The 14,247-nt window shown below is 33.3% G+C and overlaps 1 protein-coding gene and 1 long non-coding RNA gene across 2 annotated transcripts; one reads left to right on the top strand and one right to left on the bottom strand.

The window, feature by feature from the left end:
- The first annotated feature begins 4,727 nt into the window (after positions 1 to 4,727).
- On the top strand, positions 4,728 to 12,617 carry LOC130447827 (protein Wnt-8a-like). The gene is made up of 5 exons (XM_056784860.1): positions 4,728 to 4,823; positions 5,059 to 5,174; positions 5,412 to 5,727; positions 7,719 to 8,007; positions 12,400 to 12,617. Exons 1-5 carry the CDS (start codon positions 4,728 to 4,730, stop codon positions 12,615 to 12,617), a joined length of 1,035 nt encoding a protein of 344 aa, XP_056640838.1.
- Positions 12,618 to 12,714: 97 nt separating this feature from the next.
- LOC130447564 (uncharacterized) lies at positions 12,715 to 14,219 on the bottom strand. Its single transcript, XR_008910266.1, has 2 exons — positions 14,005 to 14,219; positions 12,715 to 13,817 (listed from the first exon to the last, which is right to left on the bottom strand). It is a non-coding gene; the product is annotated as an uncharacterized LOC130447564 (long non-coding RNA).
- Positions 14,220 to 14,247: the final 28 nt, after the last annotated feature.

The raw sequence follows: 14,247 nt of genomic DNA, 5'->3' as shown, positions 1-14,247 counted from the left end.
ATGTTCTTGATTTTAGGTCTTTTCTGTTTCAAAATTAGTTTTTTTCAAATAATTTTTAAAATATAGATAAGTTTTTATCAAAATATGATATTGACACTGAGAATTTGCGTATTTGAATTAATCAATCATCGTGAATATCAAAATAAGAATAAAATCAAACTAGAACATTGTTTTAATAAGAAAAATTAATTTTTTCCTTAGTTCTTACATCTGAAATATTAAATTATTTGTAGTTTTATTAGAATTTGTAAAATAGTTTTATAAATTTTAATCAAATTATTTGGGTGTTTTTTATCATTTATAGCTTTTTCGTTCTTATGAATTTGAACCAAATGAATAGTATTATCGTATGAAATAACATTTTTATAAATATCATGCATACATCGTATGTAAAATCATATTTTTACCTGATTAACCTGCTTATAACTTCCTAACAGCCGAAGGTAAATATGTGGAAGTTTTTCTAAAATATTTCATTTTCATCAAGGTTGTTTGATACTGGTTTTATAAGTACAAGAGTACATCTTTGATTCTTGAACAACCTCTCGTCCATGAAGAATAGAAAACTCATTAATTACTTTTTACAGTTTTTCAAAACTGATTAACGTCACTTATGTTCAAAGAATTATTTTTTTTGCTCGAACTCTCATCAGCATTTATATCTTCATGGTAGTCATTTTTAGTCGACGCCATCTGAAAGTTGACGTTCTGTATTCATTTACATACCGAGAGTTGCGTTTTTAGTGTTCCATGTAGTGATAGTGACAGTTCCGTACTGCAAAACACTTTCGGAACGCTCTGGAATGACTCTATCCAGATGACAGTTTAATTTCGATGATTTTGTATAACCTTGATCCGAAGTTTTGTCTAAATTAATGAATAACAATGAATTATGATTAAGAAGAAAATATCTGCGATGAAGAGTTAAAGTTTCAGTGTAAAAGTGATGAAAGTTATAAAAAATGGCTCGTTTTGCTATAAAAATATATAATTTTGGGGTATTAGGGTAAATAATATAAAAATTAAATCTATTGTTTATTCAATAAAGCAAATTTTGAATTAAAACGTTTGATTTCAACTATAATTATCGATATCTCGAAAACGAAGATGGAGATATCAAAAAATTTCATTATTCATTTTCGATTCCAATTCTTAGCATTTTATTTTATTAGTATATTAGTAATAAAAGAAGTTTCTTTCTGAGAGATTATGGGCTTCCTCATTTATTTATACCTGTTTTCAAATACGTCCGAACAGTTTGGGTTCGACTATAACAATTGAATCGGAACCTTTTCGTACTTTATTATTTCTAAGTAAGTCTTAATATTTTTTGAGAAACACGTTGTAATATACAATGAGTTCCTTACTTGTATCAGCGGAAACATCTAGTTTGAATAATTTTAAAATGGACAATTACGGTTTATAGGGTGCCATAGAAATATCAAATAGAATGCCGCTTGCAAAAGAAACCTGTTTATCATTCTGAACAGTTTTTAAAAGTTGAGAATATGGTACATTTGGTAAAAATGTGCACACGATAACCGAAAATATTATAGTCCGGTCAATTTAGATATTCGAAGTTACATAAAGTTGAAAATCAGTAGAATTGTTTAAAATACAATTGAAAATAAAATTTGAATGTACCTCATCATTTCCGTGTATGAGAAAATTTTTATTCAAGGTCAAAGGTCGAAAAAATGAGTTTTTCACGATTACCAGCAAAACGGTAAGTTTTATCATGAAAATACCTCAGACAAAAATTGTAGATCATAAAATTATCTACAAAAAATGCATTAATACTTTTTTTCCTACAAGCCACTATTTCTGAGATATAAGGTTTTAAAAAGTTGTCGTATTTAATGGTTTCAGCAGTAAACTTTTCTTACAAAATTGAAATGAAACTAGACTTGTTGTGATTCTATTTGTAAGAAATTATCAATTGTCAAAAATGTTGCTAAAGTTCGACGATGTTGTTCTGCAGCTTTGGTATTTCTCGTACAATTTTTTGAATCATTATATCTCAAAAACGGTGGCTTGTAGGAAAGTATTGACACGTGTTTTGTAGATAATTTTATGATCTACAATTTTCGTCTGAAGTATTTTCATGATAAAACTTACCGTTTTGCTGGTTATCGCAAAAAACTCATTTTTTCGACCTTTGACCTTGATTAAAATTTTTTTCCATACACGGAACTAATGGGAACCATTCATATTTTGTTTTCAATTGTATTTTAAACAATTTTCACTGATTTTCAGCTTGATGGGAATTTATGTAGCTTCACTCTCATTTTTTGGTCTAATTTGACCGGACTATTATATTTTCTGAAGTTTAATGTAATTCCTAAATCGCCTATTTTATCATCGAAAAAGGGCAGTATTGGTATTAGAAATGATTTTATTCTGCTCGTCAAATTATTCAGTTTATTCATTTCATTTTACATCACTACTATACCGGATGTCCGCTGGGAAGGTACACTACTTAGTTTATAATTTTTGATTAAATGAAAGAGAATGGATCTTATAGTGATAAATGTTTTATTTAATGACGGCTATTATGTATGGAATGCAATATCAGATGAATCAGATACTTTCTCACATATTTCACTCGGTATTTCATTAATTTCATCACGAATATTTTGTTTGAGTTGCTTCAGCGTTTCTGGTTTGTTTGCATAAACCCCGCTTATAAGATATCCCCACGAAAAGTCCCGTGCAGTCAAATCAGGCGACCGTGGAGGCTAATCAACATCACCATTTCTTGAAATAACTTGTTGTGGAAAGAGGTCTCGCAGTAATTTCATTGTAAACCTGGTTGTATGCGATGTAGCATCGTCTTGTTGATACCAAATGTTAATCAAGCTCAAAGCATGCAGTCATCGCGTTGAAAAGTTTTCAATCGTATCACGACATCGCTTCCCATTGACAGTTCCATCTTAAATGGTAACAAATGCAAATCCTTGTCCAAAATGGCGGCCAAAGTTGTCTTCGAAGACCAAGTTCCCGAGCACGGCGTCGAATTGAGGTTGATGGATTGTTTTAAACACTTTCTTGAGCAACAGTAATGTTTTCAGTCGATTTCGCAGTACTTTGTGGTCCATACTTGGGTTTATTTGTATTAAAACACGTTGGTTTAGCGAATATTTTTAATAATAATAAATTAGCCACGTCTCTACTTTACTACTGTCAAATATGAACTGTCAACGCTAATGTTTACCAAAATGGCGGCCAAAGTTATCCTCGAAGACCAAGTTCCCGAGCACGGCGTCGAATTGAAGTTGATGGATTGTTTTAAACACTTTCTTGAGCAACAGTAATGTTTTCAGTCGATTTCGCAGTACTTTGTGGTCCATACTTGGGTTTATTTGTATTAAAACACGTTGGTTTACCGAATATTTTTAATAATAATAAATTAGCCACGTCTCTACTTTACTACTGTCAAATATGAACTGTCAACGCTAATGTTTACCAAAATGGCGGCCAAAGTTGTCCTCGAAGACCAAGCTCCCGAGCACGGCGTCGAATTGAGGTTGATGGATTGTTTTGAACACTTTCTTGAGCAACAGTAATGTTTTCGGTCGATTTCGCAGTACTTTGTGGTCCATACTTGGGTTTATTTGTATTAAAACACGTTGGTTTAGCGAATATTTTTAATAATAATAAATTAGCCACGTCTCTACTTTACTACTGTCAAATATGAACTGTCAACTCTAATGTTTACCAAAATGGCGGCCAAAGTTGTCCTCGAAGACCAAGTTCCCGAGCACGGCGTCGAATTGAAGTTGATGGATTGTTTTAAACACTTTCTTGAGCAACAGTAATGTTTTCGGTCGATTTCGCAGTACTTTGTGGTCCATACTTGGGTTTATTTGTATTAAAACACGTTGGTTTAGCGAATATTTTTAATAATAATAAATTAGCCACGTCTCTACTTTACTACTGTTAAATATGAACTGTCAACGCTAATGTTTACCAAAATGGCGGCCAAAGTTGTCCTCGAAGACCAAGTTCCCGAGCACGGCGTCGAATTGAAGTTGATGGATTGTTTTGACACTTTCTTGAGCATCAGTAATGTTTTCAGTCGATCTCGCAGTACTTTGTGGTCCATACTTGGGTTTATTAGTATTAAAATACGTTGGTTTACCGAATATTTTTAATAATAATAAATTAGCCACGTCTCTACTTTACTACTGTCAAATATGAACTGTCAACGCTAATGTTTACCAAAATGGCGGCCAAAGTTGTCCTCGAAGACCAAGTTCCCGAGCACGGCGTCGAATTGAAGTTGATGGATTGTTTTGACACTTTCTTGAGCATCAGTAATGTTTTCAGTCGATCTCGCAGTACTTTGTGGTCCATACTTGGGTTTATTAGTATTAAAACACGTTGGTTTACCGAATATTTTCAATAATAATAAATTAGCCACGTCTCTACATCACGCCTGTCAAATATGAACTGTCAACGCTAATGTTTACCAAAATGGCGGCCAAAGTTGTCCTCGAAGACCAAGTTCCCGAGCACGGCGTCGAATTGAAGTTGATGGATTGTTTTGACACTTTCTTGAGCAACAGTAATGTTTTCGGTCGATTTCGCAGTACTTTGTGGTCCATACTTGGGTTTATTAGTATTAAAACACGTTGGTTTACCGAATATTTTTAATAATAATAAATTAGCCACGTCTCTACTTTACTACTGTCAAATATGAACTGTCAACGCTAATGTTTACCAAAATGGCGGCCAAAGTTGTCCTCGAAGACCAAGTTCCCGAGCACGGCGTCGAATTGAAGTTGATGGATTGTTTTGACACTTTCTTGAGCATCAGTAATGTTTTCAGTCGATCTCGCAGTACTTTGTGGTCCATACTTGGGTTTATTAGTATTAAAATACGTTGGTTTACCGAATATTTTCAATAATAATAAATTAGCCACGTCTCTACATCACGCCTGTCAAATATGAACTGTCAACGCTAATGTTTACCAAAATGGCGACCAAACGGAGTAGTATACCTTCCCGGCGGACACCCGGTATTATAAATAACTATTAATAAAATGAATTTTTTAGTATAAAGATCCAAATATTGTCACAAGTACTACTAACGGACTAGAACTAGCTTTAAGTCAGTGCCAAGAAATATTTCAATGGGACAAATGGAACTGTCCTAGAACGGCATTTAATAGGTAAGTTTCGTCTAATTTATCCATTTTAAATGTGATTTTTTGATTTAATGGTGAGTTTAGACCTACATTTAAATTTATTAAACACAAAATAACAATAATTTTATGAAGTCGAACGATTTTATATTTTATAATTATTAATTTTAAGAATAATCTAGAGTTGTATTGATGTGACGTGTTTTTGTATTTTTATCAACTTTGTATTACGATTCTAAACTAAAAAAAAAATAATATTTCTAGGCAAAGAACGTCCACGAAGGAAACTGCTTTTGTTCAAGCATTAACAGCAGCCGGAATAGTTTATGCGATAACAAAAAATTGTTCACGCGGTCAAATTGAGGGTTGTCGTTGTAATAGAACATCTATTCCCGATTCTGATCACTCAAAAATATCATTGGGACTATCGAATAACCATAATATGATACCAAATTGGCCAGGCTGCTCCGACGATACGCATACAGCCGTTGATATTACAAAAAAAGTTTTACATGATTTGGATAAGGGATTAGATCCGAGAGCTTACGTATCCAGACATAATCAAAAAGTTGGAATTGAAGTTAGTATTTTAATAGAAACGTTCGATACTAGGTGGTACCCAAAAATAACCGGAAAAGCTTCTATCTCGTTCGTTCCTTGGTGTCTTCAATGTTTTCGAATCGCCGACTTTTCATGTCTCTTTTCACGCGTGGAAACAAGAAAAAGTCGCACGGAGCCAGGTCAGGCGAATAAGGGGCATTGGAACCAAGTTATTTTTAACCAAAAACTGGTTAACAGTGATGGCTGAGCGTACAGATGACTAGAACCAGTCACCTGTTTGCTGAACCGAGCTCCAGGATTTCAGACAGTTTATCGTTTGGCTGTAGGCACAATCTCCCGAATTCTTTCAACATTTTCATCGATTGGGGTAGCATACACTTGAGTTTTCCGCATAGCATCATCGTTGTAAGCAATTTTCAATATTAAAACAGTTTCAGCAACGTTTTTACCGAGTAAAAAACAAAATTTCACATCGGCTCGTTCTTCACTTGAATTTGCCATCATAAAAAAACGAAGTGAAACAGCAAAAATGGTCAGTAGTAGTTTTTAAATGCTATATATTTACAAAACAACCTTTTTCCTTTTCAAGTGATACATTTGTCCCAGCGGTGTTTCCACTGTCCGAAACATTGTTTGAACTCATCTGCAAGCTTCTATCTCGTTCTTTCCTTGGTGTCTTCAATGTTTTCGAATCGCCGACTTTTCATGTCCCTTTTCACGCGTGGAAACAAGAAAAAGTCGCACGGAGCCAGGTCAGGCGAATAAGGGGCATTGGAACGATGTTATTTTTAACCAAAAACTATCCAACAGTGATGTCTGAGTGTGCAGATGACTAAAACCAGTCACCTGTTTGCTGAACCGAGCTCCAGGATTTCAGACAGTTTATCGTTTGGCTGTACGCACAATCTCCCGAATTCTTTCAATATTTTCATCGATTCGGGCAGTTGATGGACGTCCAGAGCGACGTTTGTCATCAATCGACACTCGTACACTCGATTTTTCCCCATAGCATCATCTTTGTAAGCAATTTTCAATATTAAAACAGTTTCATCGGCGTTTTCACCGAGTAGAAAACAAAATTTCACATTTGCCATTATAAAAAAACGGAGCAGCACTAGAAAAAACGGTCACTAGTGACGAACATAACGCGGCAGACCAACGGCCCGCGCGGCACTGACACTAGCGACGAGTAGCGGCAGAAATCAGTACTACAAAACCTCCACCCGTGGCCGGTTACTTTTTGGTACCTCCTCGTATATCAATATTTAAATTTTTGATTCGTTCAAAATAATCGTGGGCTATTTGGATCCATTCGTTTTTCAGGATATTCGAAATATGTTAAGTAGAAGTAGCTTTTCCGACTTTCCCATCTAATTTATCTCAACTCAATGGGGTTGAGGTCGGGCGAATGCGACGGCCAAATTATTACTTTCAGTACATTCTTCATTTGCAATTCTTTTAATTCCGCCGTGTTTTACAGCCGGTATTACACATGGATTCTTTCACAATCAATTTCCTTTTCATTGTAAAAGTTAGTTTTCTAGATTCATTGATCCAAGTTGCTATTTCTGGGCCTACTGATCAATACAAAACGTTCACCTTCAGCGGTTGTAGTTTTCCGAAGGCGTTTTTTATCGCTAAAGCTCCTGGTGGACGCATATTTTTCCTTATCGTAGTTCACGGTGCGTCGAGGTATTTTTAATGGTGGTATTTTTGTCTAAACTACGGCAGATAGTTTCTTGATTTTACTTATTTTAAAACTTACGAGTCTGAAAATGCGAAAACTGAAACGATTCGTGTACGAAACAGACGAAAAGATGTCTCGGTTTAAAAAGTATGAGTCATAAAATGTTCTTGGGACTAAACTAGAATAAATAGGCAAGTTTTAACTTGTCGCATTCGCCGACAAAATATAAATAAGTGAATGACTGACGGTGTTATTTTTGGTTTAGCAAAATGTTTCGACCGGTAGTGTACGTCCACATTTTTCTAGATGGATGTAATTTTCAGGTAATTAAACGTTCGATGGAGAAAAAATGCAGATGTCACGGTACGACGGGGGCTTGTACTTTACAGACATGCTGGATGGTGCTGCCGCCTTTCCAAAAAATTGGTAAAAAATTGAAAAATTTGCATAAAACGGCTCTTAGAGTAACTAGCGACGAAATACAAAGATATATTATAATAGGAAATTCAGCTACTCGACCATTCGTCGAAGAAAAAGAAATACGGGGTACCAAACGTAAATTGATTTATTTAGATTCATCGCCAGACTATTGCGTACAAAATACGATGGAAGGTACAGTATATATTTCGATTTTGGAGATTAATTAGTTTTTTGAAGTGTATCAATGAGAAAATTTGTTTTAAGCACCGAACCCTCATCGCTAGATTTCTGAACAAATACCGTGAAAGCTCGAAAACGCAGCTTGCAAGCAAATTTGGAAAGCACTGAAGTTCGATGGTATTTTTGCTTATAACTTTTTCCGACGTACTCGTACAAAAAAATCGTCGAGATCAAATTCGTAGGAAATTTAATGCCCCGCACGATAACGGAAGTCGATTTGTTATATGAAAATTTGTTCGACTTGAAATTTCTCAAAAAATGAAAATTTTTTTTCTAAAAGTCGTTTTTTTAACTGAAAACTGCTCTTAAAATAGCCGTATCGAGATCAAAATACAGGGAAACATAAATTGTCTGATATAGGAAAAGTACGTTTTCTCAGATTCGGAAAATTCAAAATGGCGGCCGCAAAAATCGGATTTATAAGTTTTTTTTTCAATCGCGCGTCCTTTTGGAAATATAAACGATATCGAAACGCGGTTTGTTGCAATTTATAGGGAAAAAATTATAGTTTTAGGTATAAAATAAAAGCACCGACCAAATTCCGTGAAAGCTCGAAAACGCAGCTTGCAAGCAAATTTGGAAAGCACTGAAGTTCGATGGTATTTTTGCTTATAACTTTTTCCGACGTACTCGTACAAAAAAATCGTCGAGATCAAATTCGTAGGAAATTTAATGCCCCGCACGATAACGGAAGTCGATTTGTTATATGAAAATTTGTTCGACTTGAAATTTCTCAAAAAATGAAAATTTTTTTTCTAAAAGTCGTTTTTTTAACTGAAAACTGCTCTTAAAATAGCCGTATCGAGATCAAAATACAGGGAAACATAAATTGTCTGATATAGGAAAAGTACGTTTTCTCAGATTCGGAAAATTCAAAATGGCGGCCGCAAAAATCGGATTTATAAGTTTTTTTTTCAATCGCGCGTCCTTTTGGAAATATAAACGATATCGAAACGCGGTTTGTTGCAATTTATAGGGAAAAAATTATAGTTTTAGGTATAAAATAAAAGCACCGACCAAATTCCGTGAAAGCTCGAAAACGCAGCTTGCAAGCAAATTTGGAAAGCACTGAAGTTCGATGGTATTTTTGCTTATAACTTTTTCCGACGTACTCGTACAAAAAAATCGTCGAGATCAAATTCGTAGGAAATTTAACGCCCCGCACGATAACGGAAGTCGATTTGTTATATGAAAATTTGTTCGACTTGAAATTTCTCAAAAAATGAAAATTTTTTTTCTAAAGGTCGTTTTTTTAACTGAAAACTGCTCTTAAAATAGCCGTATCGAGATCAAAATACAGGGAAACATAAATTGTCTGATATAGGAAAAGTACGTTTTCTCAGATTCGGAAAATTCAAAATGGCGGCCGCAAAAATCGGATTTATAAGTTTTTTTTTTCAATCGCGCGTCCTTTTGGAAATATAAACGATATCGAAACGCGGTTTGTTGCAATTTATAGGGAAAAAATTATAGTTTTAGGTATAAAATAAAAGCACCGACCAAATTTCGTGAAAGCTCGAAAACGCAGCTTGCAAGCAAATTTGGAAAGCACTGAAGTTCGATGGTATTTTTGCTTATAACTTTTTCCGACGTACTCGTACAAAAAAATCGTCGAGATCAAATTCGTAGGAAATTTAATGCCCCGCACGATAACGGAAGTCGATTTGTTATATGAAAATTTGTTCGACTTGAAATTTCTCAAAAAATGAAAATTTTTTTTCTAAAAGTCGTTTTTTTAACTGAAAACTGCTCTTAAAATAGCCGTATCGAGATCAAAATACAGGGAAACATAAATTGTCTGATATAGGAAAAGTACGTTTTCTCAGATTCGGAAAATTCAAAATGGCGGCCGCAAAAATCGGATTTATAAGTTTTTTTTTTCAATCGCGCGTCCTTTTGGAAATATAAACGATATCGAAACGCGGTTTGTTGCAATTTATAGGGAAAAAATTATAGTTTTAGGTATAAAATAAAAGCACCGACCAAATTTCGTGAAAGCTCGAAAACGCAGCTTGCAAGCAAATTTGGAAAGCACTGAAGTTCGATGGTATTTTTGCTTATAACTTTTTCCGACGTACTCGTACAAAAAAATCGTCGAGATCAAATTCGTAGGAAATTTAATGCCCCGCACGATAACGGAAGTCGATTTGTTATATGAAAATTTGTTCGACTTGAAATTTCTCAAAAAATGAAAATTTTTTTTCTAAAAGTCGTTTTTTTAACTGAAAACTGCTCTTAAAATAGCCGTATCGAGATCAAAATACAGGGAAACATAAATTGTCTGATATAGGAAATGTACGTTTTCTCAGATTCGGAAAATTCAAAATGGCGGCCGCAAAAATCGGATTTATAAGTTTTTTTTTTCAATCGCGCGTCCTTTTGGAAATATAAACGATATCGAAACATTTTACTTAAACTTGATATGAGTTTGGAATTAAAAAACGCGTATTTGGAAAAAAAAATTTTTAAATACGATAATTAGAAGCCAAGATATTGAAGCTCAAAGTTCGCTTCATATTGTGACCGTACTATTAAATATTTTCAAATTCCGATTGTTACACGTATATTTCTAAATCAATTTATATAACATATTATACATAATTTTTGATGTACATAAGTGCAATATACGGTATACTCATATATTTTCGCTCATTTTGGTCTCTGAGAGTGTGGTTCTACACATTCTTTTTCGGTATTATTTTTTTAACGCAGCCAGTGATACAACGTTCTATCAAATTTGTATTTGATCAGTACACAGGGGGAAACAATCAGAATTTGAAAATTTTTAATAGTACGGTCACATTATGAAGCCAACTTTGAGCTTCTATATCTTGGCTTCTAATTATCGTATTTAAAAATTTTTTTTTTCGAAATACGCGTTTTTTAATGCCAAACTCATTTCAAGTTTAAGTAAAATGTTTAATTTTATTTTTAAATACAAAAATGAGAAGAAAAATAACAAAAATTGAATTTTTTTCAATGTTTAAAATAAGGTATGTATACAAATTTATGATTTTTTTTTCTTTTATACCTAAAACTATAATTTTTTCCCTATAAATTGCAACAAACCGCGTTTCGATATCGTTTATATTTCCAAAAGGACGCGCGATTGAAAAAAAACTTATAAATCCGATTTTTGCGGCCGCCATTTTGAATTTTCCGATTCTGAGAAAACGTACATTTCCTATATCAGACAATTTATGTTTCCCTGTATTTTGATCTCGATACGGCTATTTTAAGAGCAGTTTTCAGTTAAAAAAACGACCTTTAGAAAAAAAATTTTCATTTTTTGAGAAATTTCAAGTCGAACAAATTTTCATATAACAAATCGACTTCCGTCATCGTGTGGAGCATAAAATTTCCTATGAATTTGATTTCGACGATTTTTTTGTGCGAGTACGTCAGAAAAAGTTATAAACAAAAATACCATCTTGATGCTTTGGTCAGAAATCTAGGAAGGTGATGAGGTGTCGGTGCACTTACGCAAATAATTTGCATAATTTGCACATTTTTTATTTTTTTTCTCCCATTTTTTACCCCTGAATGCATTAAAATAGAAAAAGCAGAGTGGTTCTATTTAAAAAAATAGAGAAATTTGATATTTATGAAGTTAAACTTTCAACACTTTTTATACACACCCTGTATAAAATGAAAAATTTTCCAACATAGATTTAAGTACGTCTGACCTTGTCTAAAGCAACTGAACAGAAACCGTTTCCATATCTTTAAGGGTTACTTCGTAAATAAATAATTTATAAGGGTCTGCAACGTTCAAATTTTTTACAAAAAAATTCATAACTCAAAAAGTATGCATTTTTCAAAAAAAGTTTTTAGACAAAAGTATACAAAAATTTTACGTAAATTTCAAAAATGTATTAATATATAGGGTGTTCTGTTGAAAATAACAAAGTTACAATCGACTTCCGGTAGAACCGGAAGTCGACCATCTTAAAAAATATATTAGTTAAAAAGATCGTATTCGAAAACCCAAACTTAGAAATTTTCATAATTTCACTATGAGTATTTTTCCATATACAGGTAGTTTAAACTTTAACAGGTGGGACAACCTGTATATACATAAAACAATTTGTTGCAGCTACTTGTTAAACAAAACTACTCCATACCTCTAAACTTCACGCACCTTTTAAGCATTGATAACCGACAAACAAATTAAAATTAATATATAAGTAGTATCATTGAAAAGTTCTGTGTCTGTAGTTGGTAATTGGTTGGTAATGATAACCATTTCCGATGGAATAGAGCTTAATTTTGTTATTTTTTGACTCTCAAAATAATTTGGAATTAATATTAGATCACGATAAATAACTATTAGACTTTTTTCAGGTATTCCCGGCACCAAAGGTCGTATGTGTTCCAAAAACAATGTAAACGTCACCAAATCTGAAACGAGTAGTTGTCAAAATTTGTGTAAGAAATGCGGCTACCGCATTAAACAGACCCGGAGGACGATAACTAGGAATTGCAACTGCACTTTCAGTTGGTGTTGCACTGTTAAATGCGACACTTGCGAAGAAGTTGTCGATGAGTATTGGTGCAACTGATTTATCGACTGACACAATTTCGTAATAAATATTTAATTTGCGTATACATAGTATTTATATATCTGCCATTATATTAAATTACAATAAAACAATATTATTGTCAACTGATTTTTTTATTATACAATTTGATTGAAATAAGGTCTCTAAAGGGGCAAATGGTGAAATTTTAAAAATTCTTTTCCTCGTAGTCATATCACAATTGATTGAAGCTATCCATTAAAATTATACAGATATATACAGTATGTCCCAGAATCATTTAAACAATACAAACATGATATTTATTTAATGGATCGCCCTATATTTGATGATATCCTTGGATTTTACGTGAAAAAATAGGGTAAATGTTTGGAAGCTGAATAAAGCACTATTTTTGGTCATAACAAATCGAAAAATCCATTCAATAAAGGAGATAATGATAAGAAAAACATATAGTGGTTCAGAAAATACGAATAATGACTAATAATTCAGATAAATTACAAAATGCAAAGAAAAACTTCTTGTGAAGAGAAGAAAATAAAGATAGCGTTAGAAAGCTTAATAAAGTTGAGAGAAAGACTGGTCAATCAAGAAGAGAAATGAAAGGTGTTGCTTAATAAACAAAGATTGATGTTTAAAACACAAGAAAGTTTATTCATCCGAGATGATTATTTGAGGATAGATGGAGAAATTTATAAAATATTGTAATAAGAATGACAGAACGGACGAACAGAAATAAAAAATGGGTCCAGAAAAATATAGAATAAAGAATGCAGATGGAACACGAGGAAGTTGGGAAAAATGAAACTAGATAAAACCAGTAACTACAATAACAAACAAAAGACAAAGAGGAAAAAAAAGTGATGGATATGGACAAGGAGATGCAGAAGACACAAAAAATGATAGCAGAGAAGCAACTGCTGAAAGTAAACCCTGGCATTAAACGAAAACAAAAAGAAAGACTATATGAAGTGAGAATAGGAACTTGGGATATAAGAAAGGGGAGCCCTAAAAAATTTGATCAATGAATTGCTAACATACAAATGATAAGTATTAGCAATAGAAAAAATAAAACAAACAGGTATAGTCACTAGTGAGTCAGAAAATTCCATGTTATTCGATAGTCTCGCAATTTTCAGGCGCGTCCAACAAAGTAGTATTTCAGCCGCGACGTACACAACATTTTTCAGACGACGCATAAGATCCAAAACTTCTTCAACTACACTGAGAAAAGAAAATAATAATAGAAAATTATAAACATTTTATTTATACTTTTAATCATCGAGAATGTAGACAATAGAGTAGAACTTTTCCAGATTTTAGATTTTTCTGAAAAATAAGCGTTTGCTGTTGGGGTTTTCGCCTTTTTCTGGTGACACCACTTCATAAATTGCTCGTACTGTTTTCGTACCTTATTTATCCGGTGATGAATTAAGAACGGCCGCATTGCTTTCTTCGATGAGATCAGATGGCGTGGATTCGAGTAACCCTTCATCGCTGATGTTTTCTTTTCCATCATCATTCATTGTTATTCATTAATTTAGACAAAACTTCGTATAAAACTGATAATTTCGGGAAATTAAACATTTAAGGTTATGCAAAATCATCGAAATTAAACTGTCAACTGGCTAGAGTCACTCCAGAGCGTCCCCCA

Source organism: Diorhabda sublineata, chromosome 8, assembly GCF_026230105.1.
Source record: "Diorhabda sublineata isolate icDioSubl1.1 chromosome 8, icDioSubl1.1, whole genome shotgun sequence".
Classification (NCBI taxonomy): Eukaryota; Metazoa; Arthropoda; class Insecta; order Coleoptera; family Chrysomelidae; genus Diorhabda; species Diorhabda sublineata.
Note: the sequence above shows the minus strand (reverse complement) of the source record. Positions and strands in the feature narration are given on the sequence as shown.

What these genes read in the sequence shown, in the direction of transcription:
- LOC130447827 (XM_056784860.1), top strand. Translation starts at nt 4,728, where the DNA reads ATGGCGGCCAAAGTTGTCCTCGAAGACCAAGTTCCCGAGCACGGCGTC. An exon ending in CCTAGAACGGCATTTAATAG is followed by an intron (nt 5,175 to 5,411) that starts GTAAGTTTCGTC and finishes TAATATTTCTAG; the next exon opens with GCAAAGAACGTCCACGAAGG. An exon ending in CGTACAAAATACGATGGAAG is followed by an intron (nt 8,008 to 12,399) that starts GTACAGTATATA and finishes GACTTTTTTCAG; the next exon opens with GTATTCCCGGCACCAAAGGT.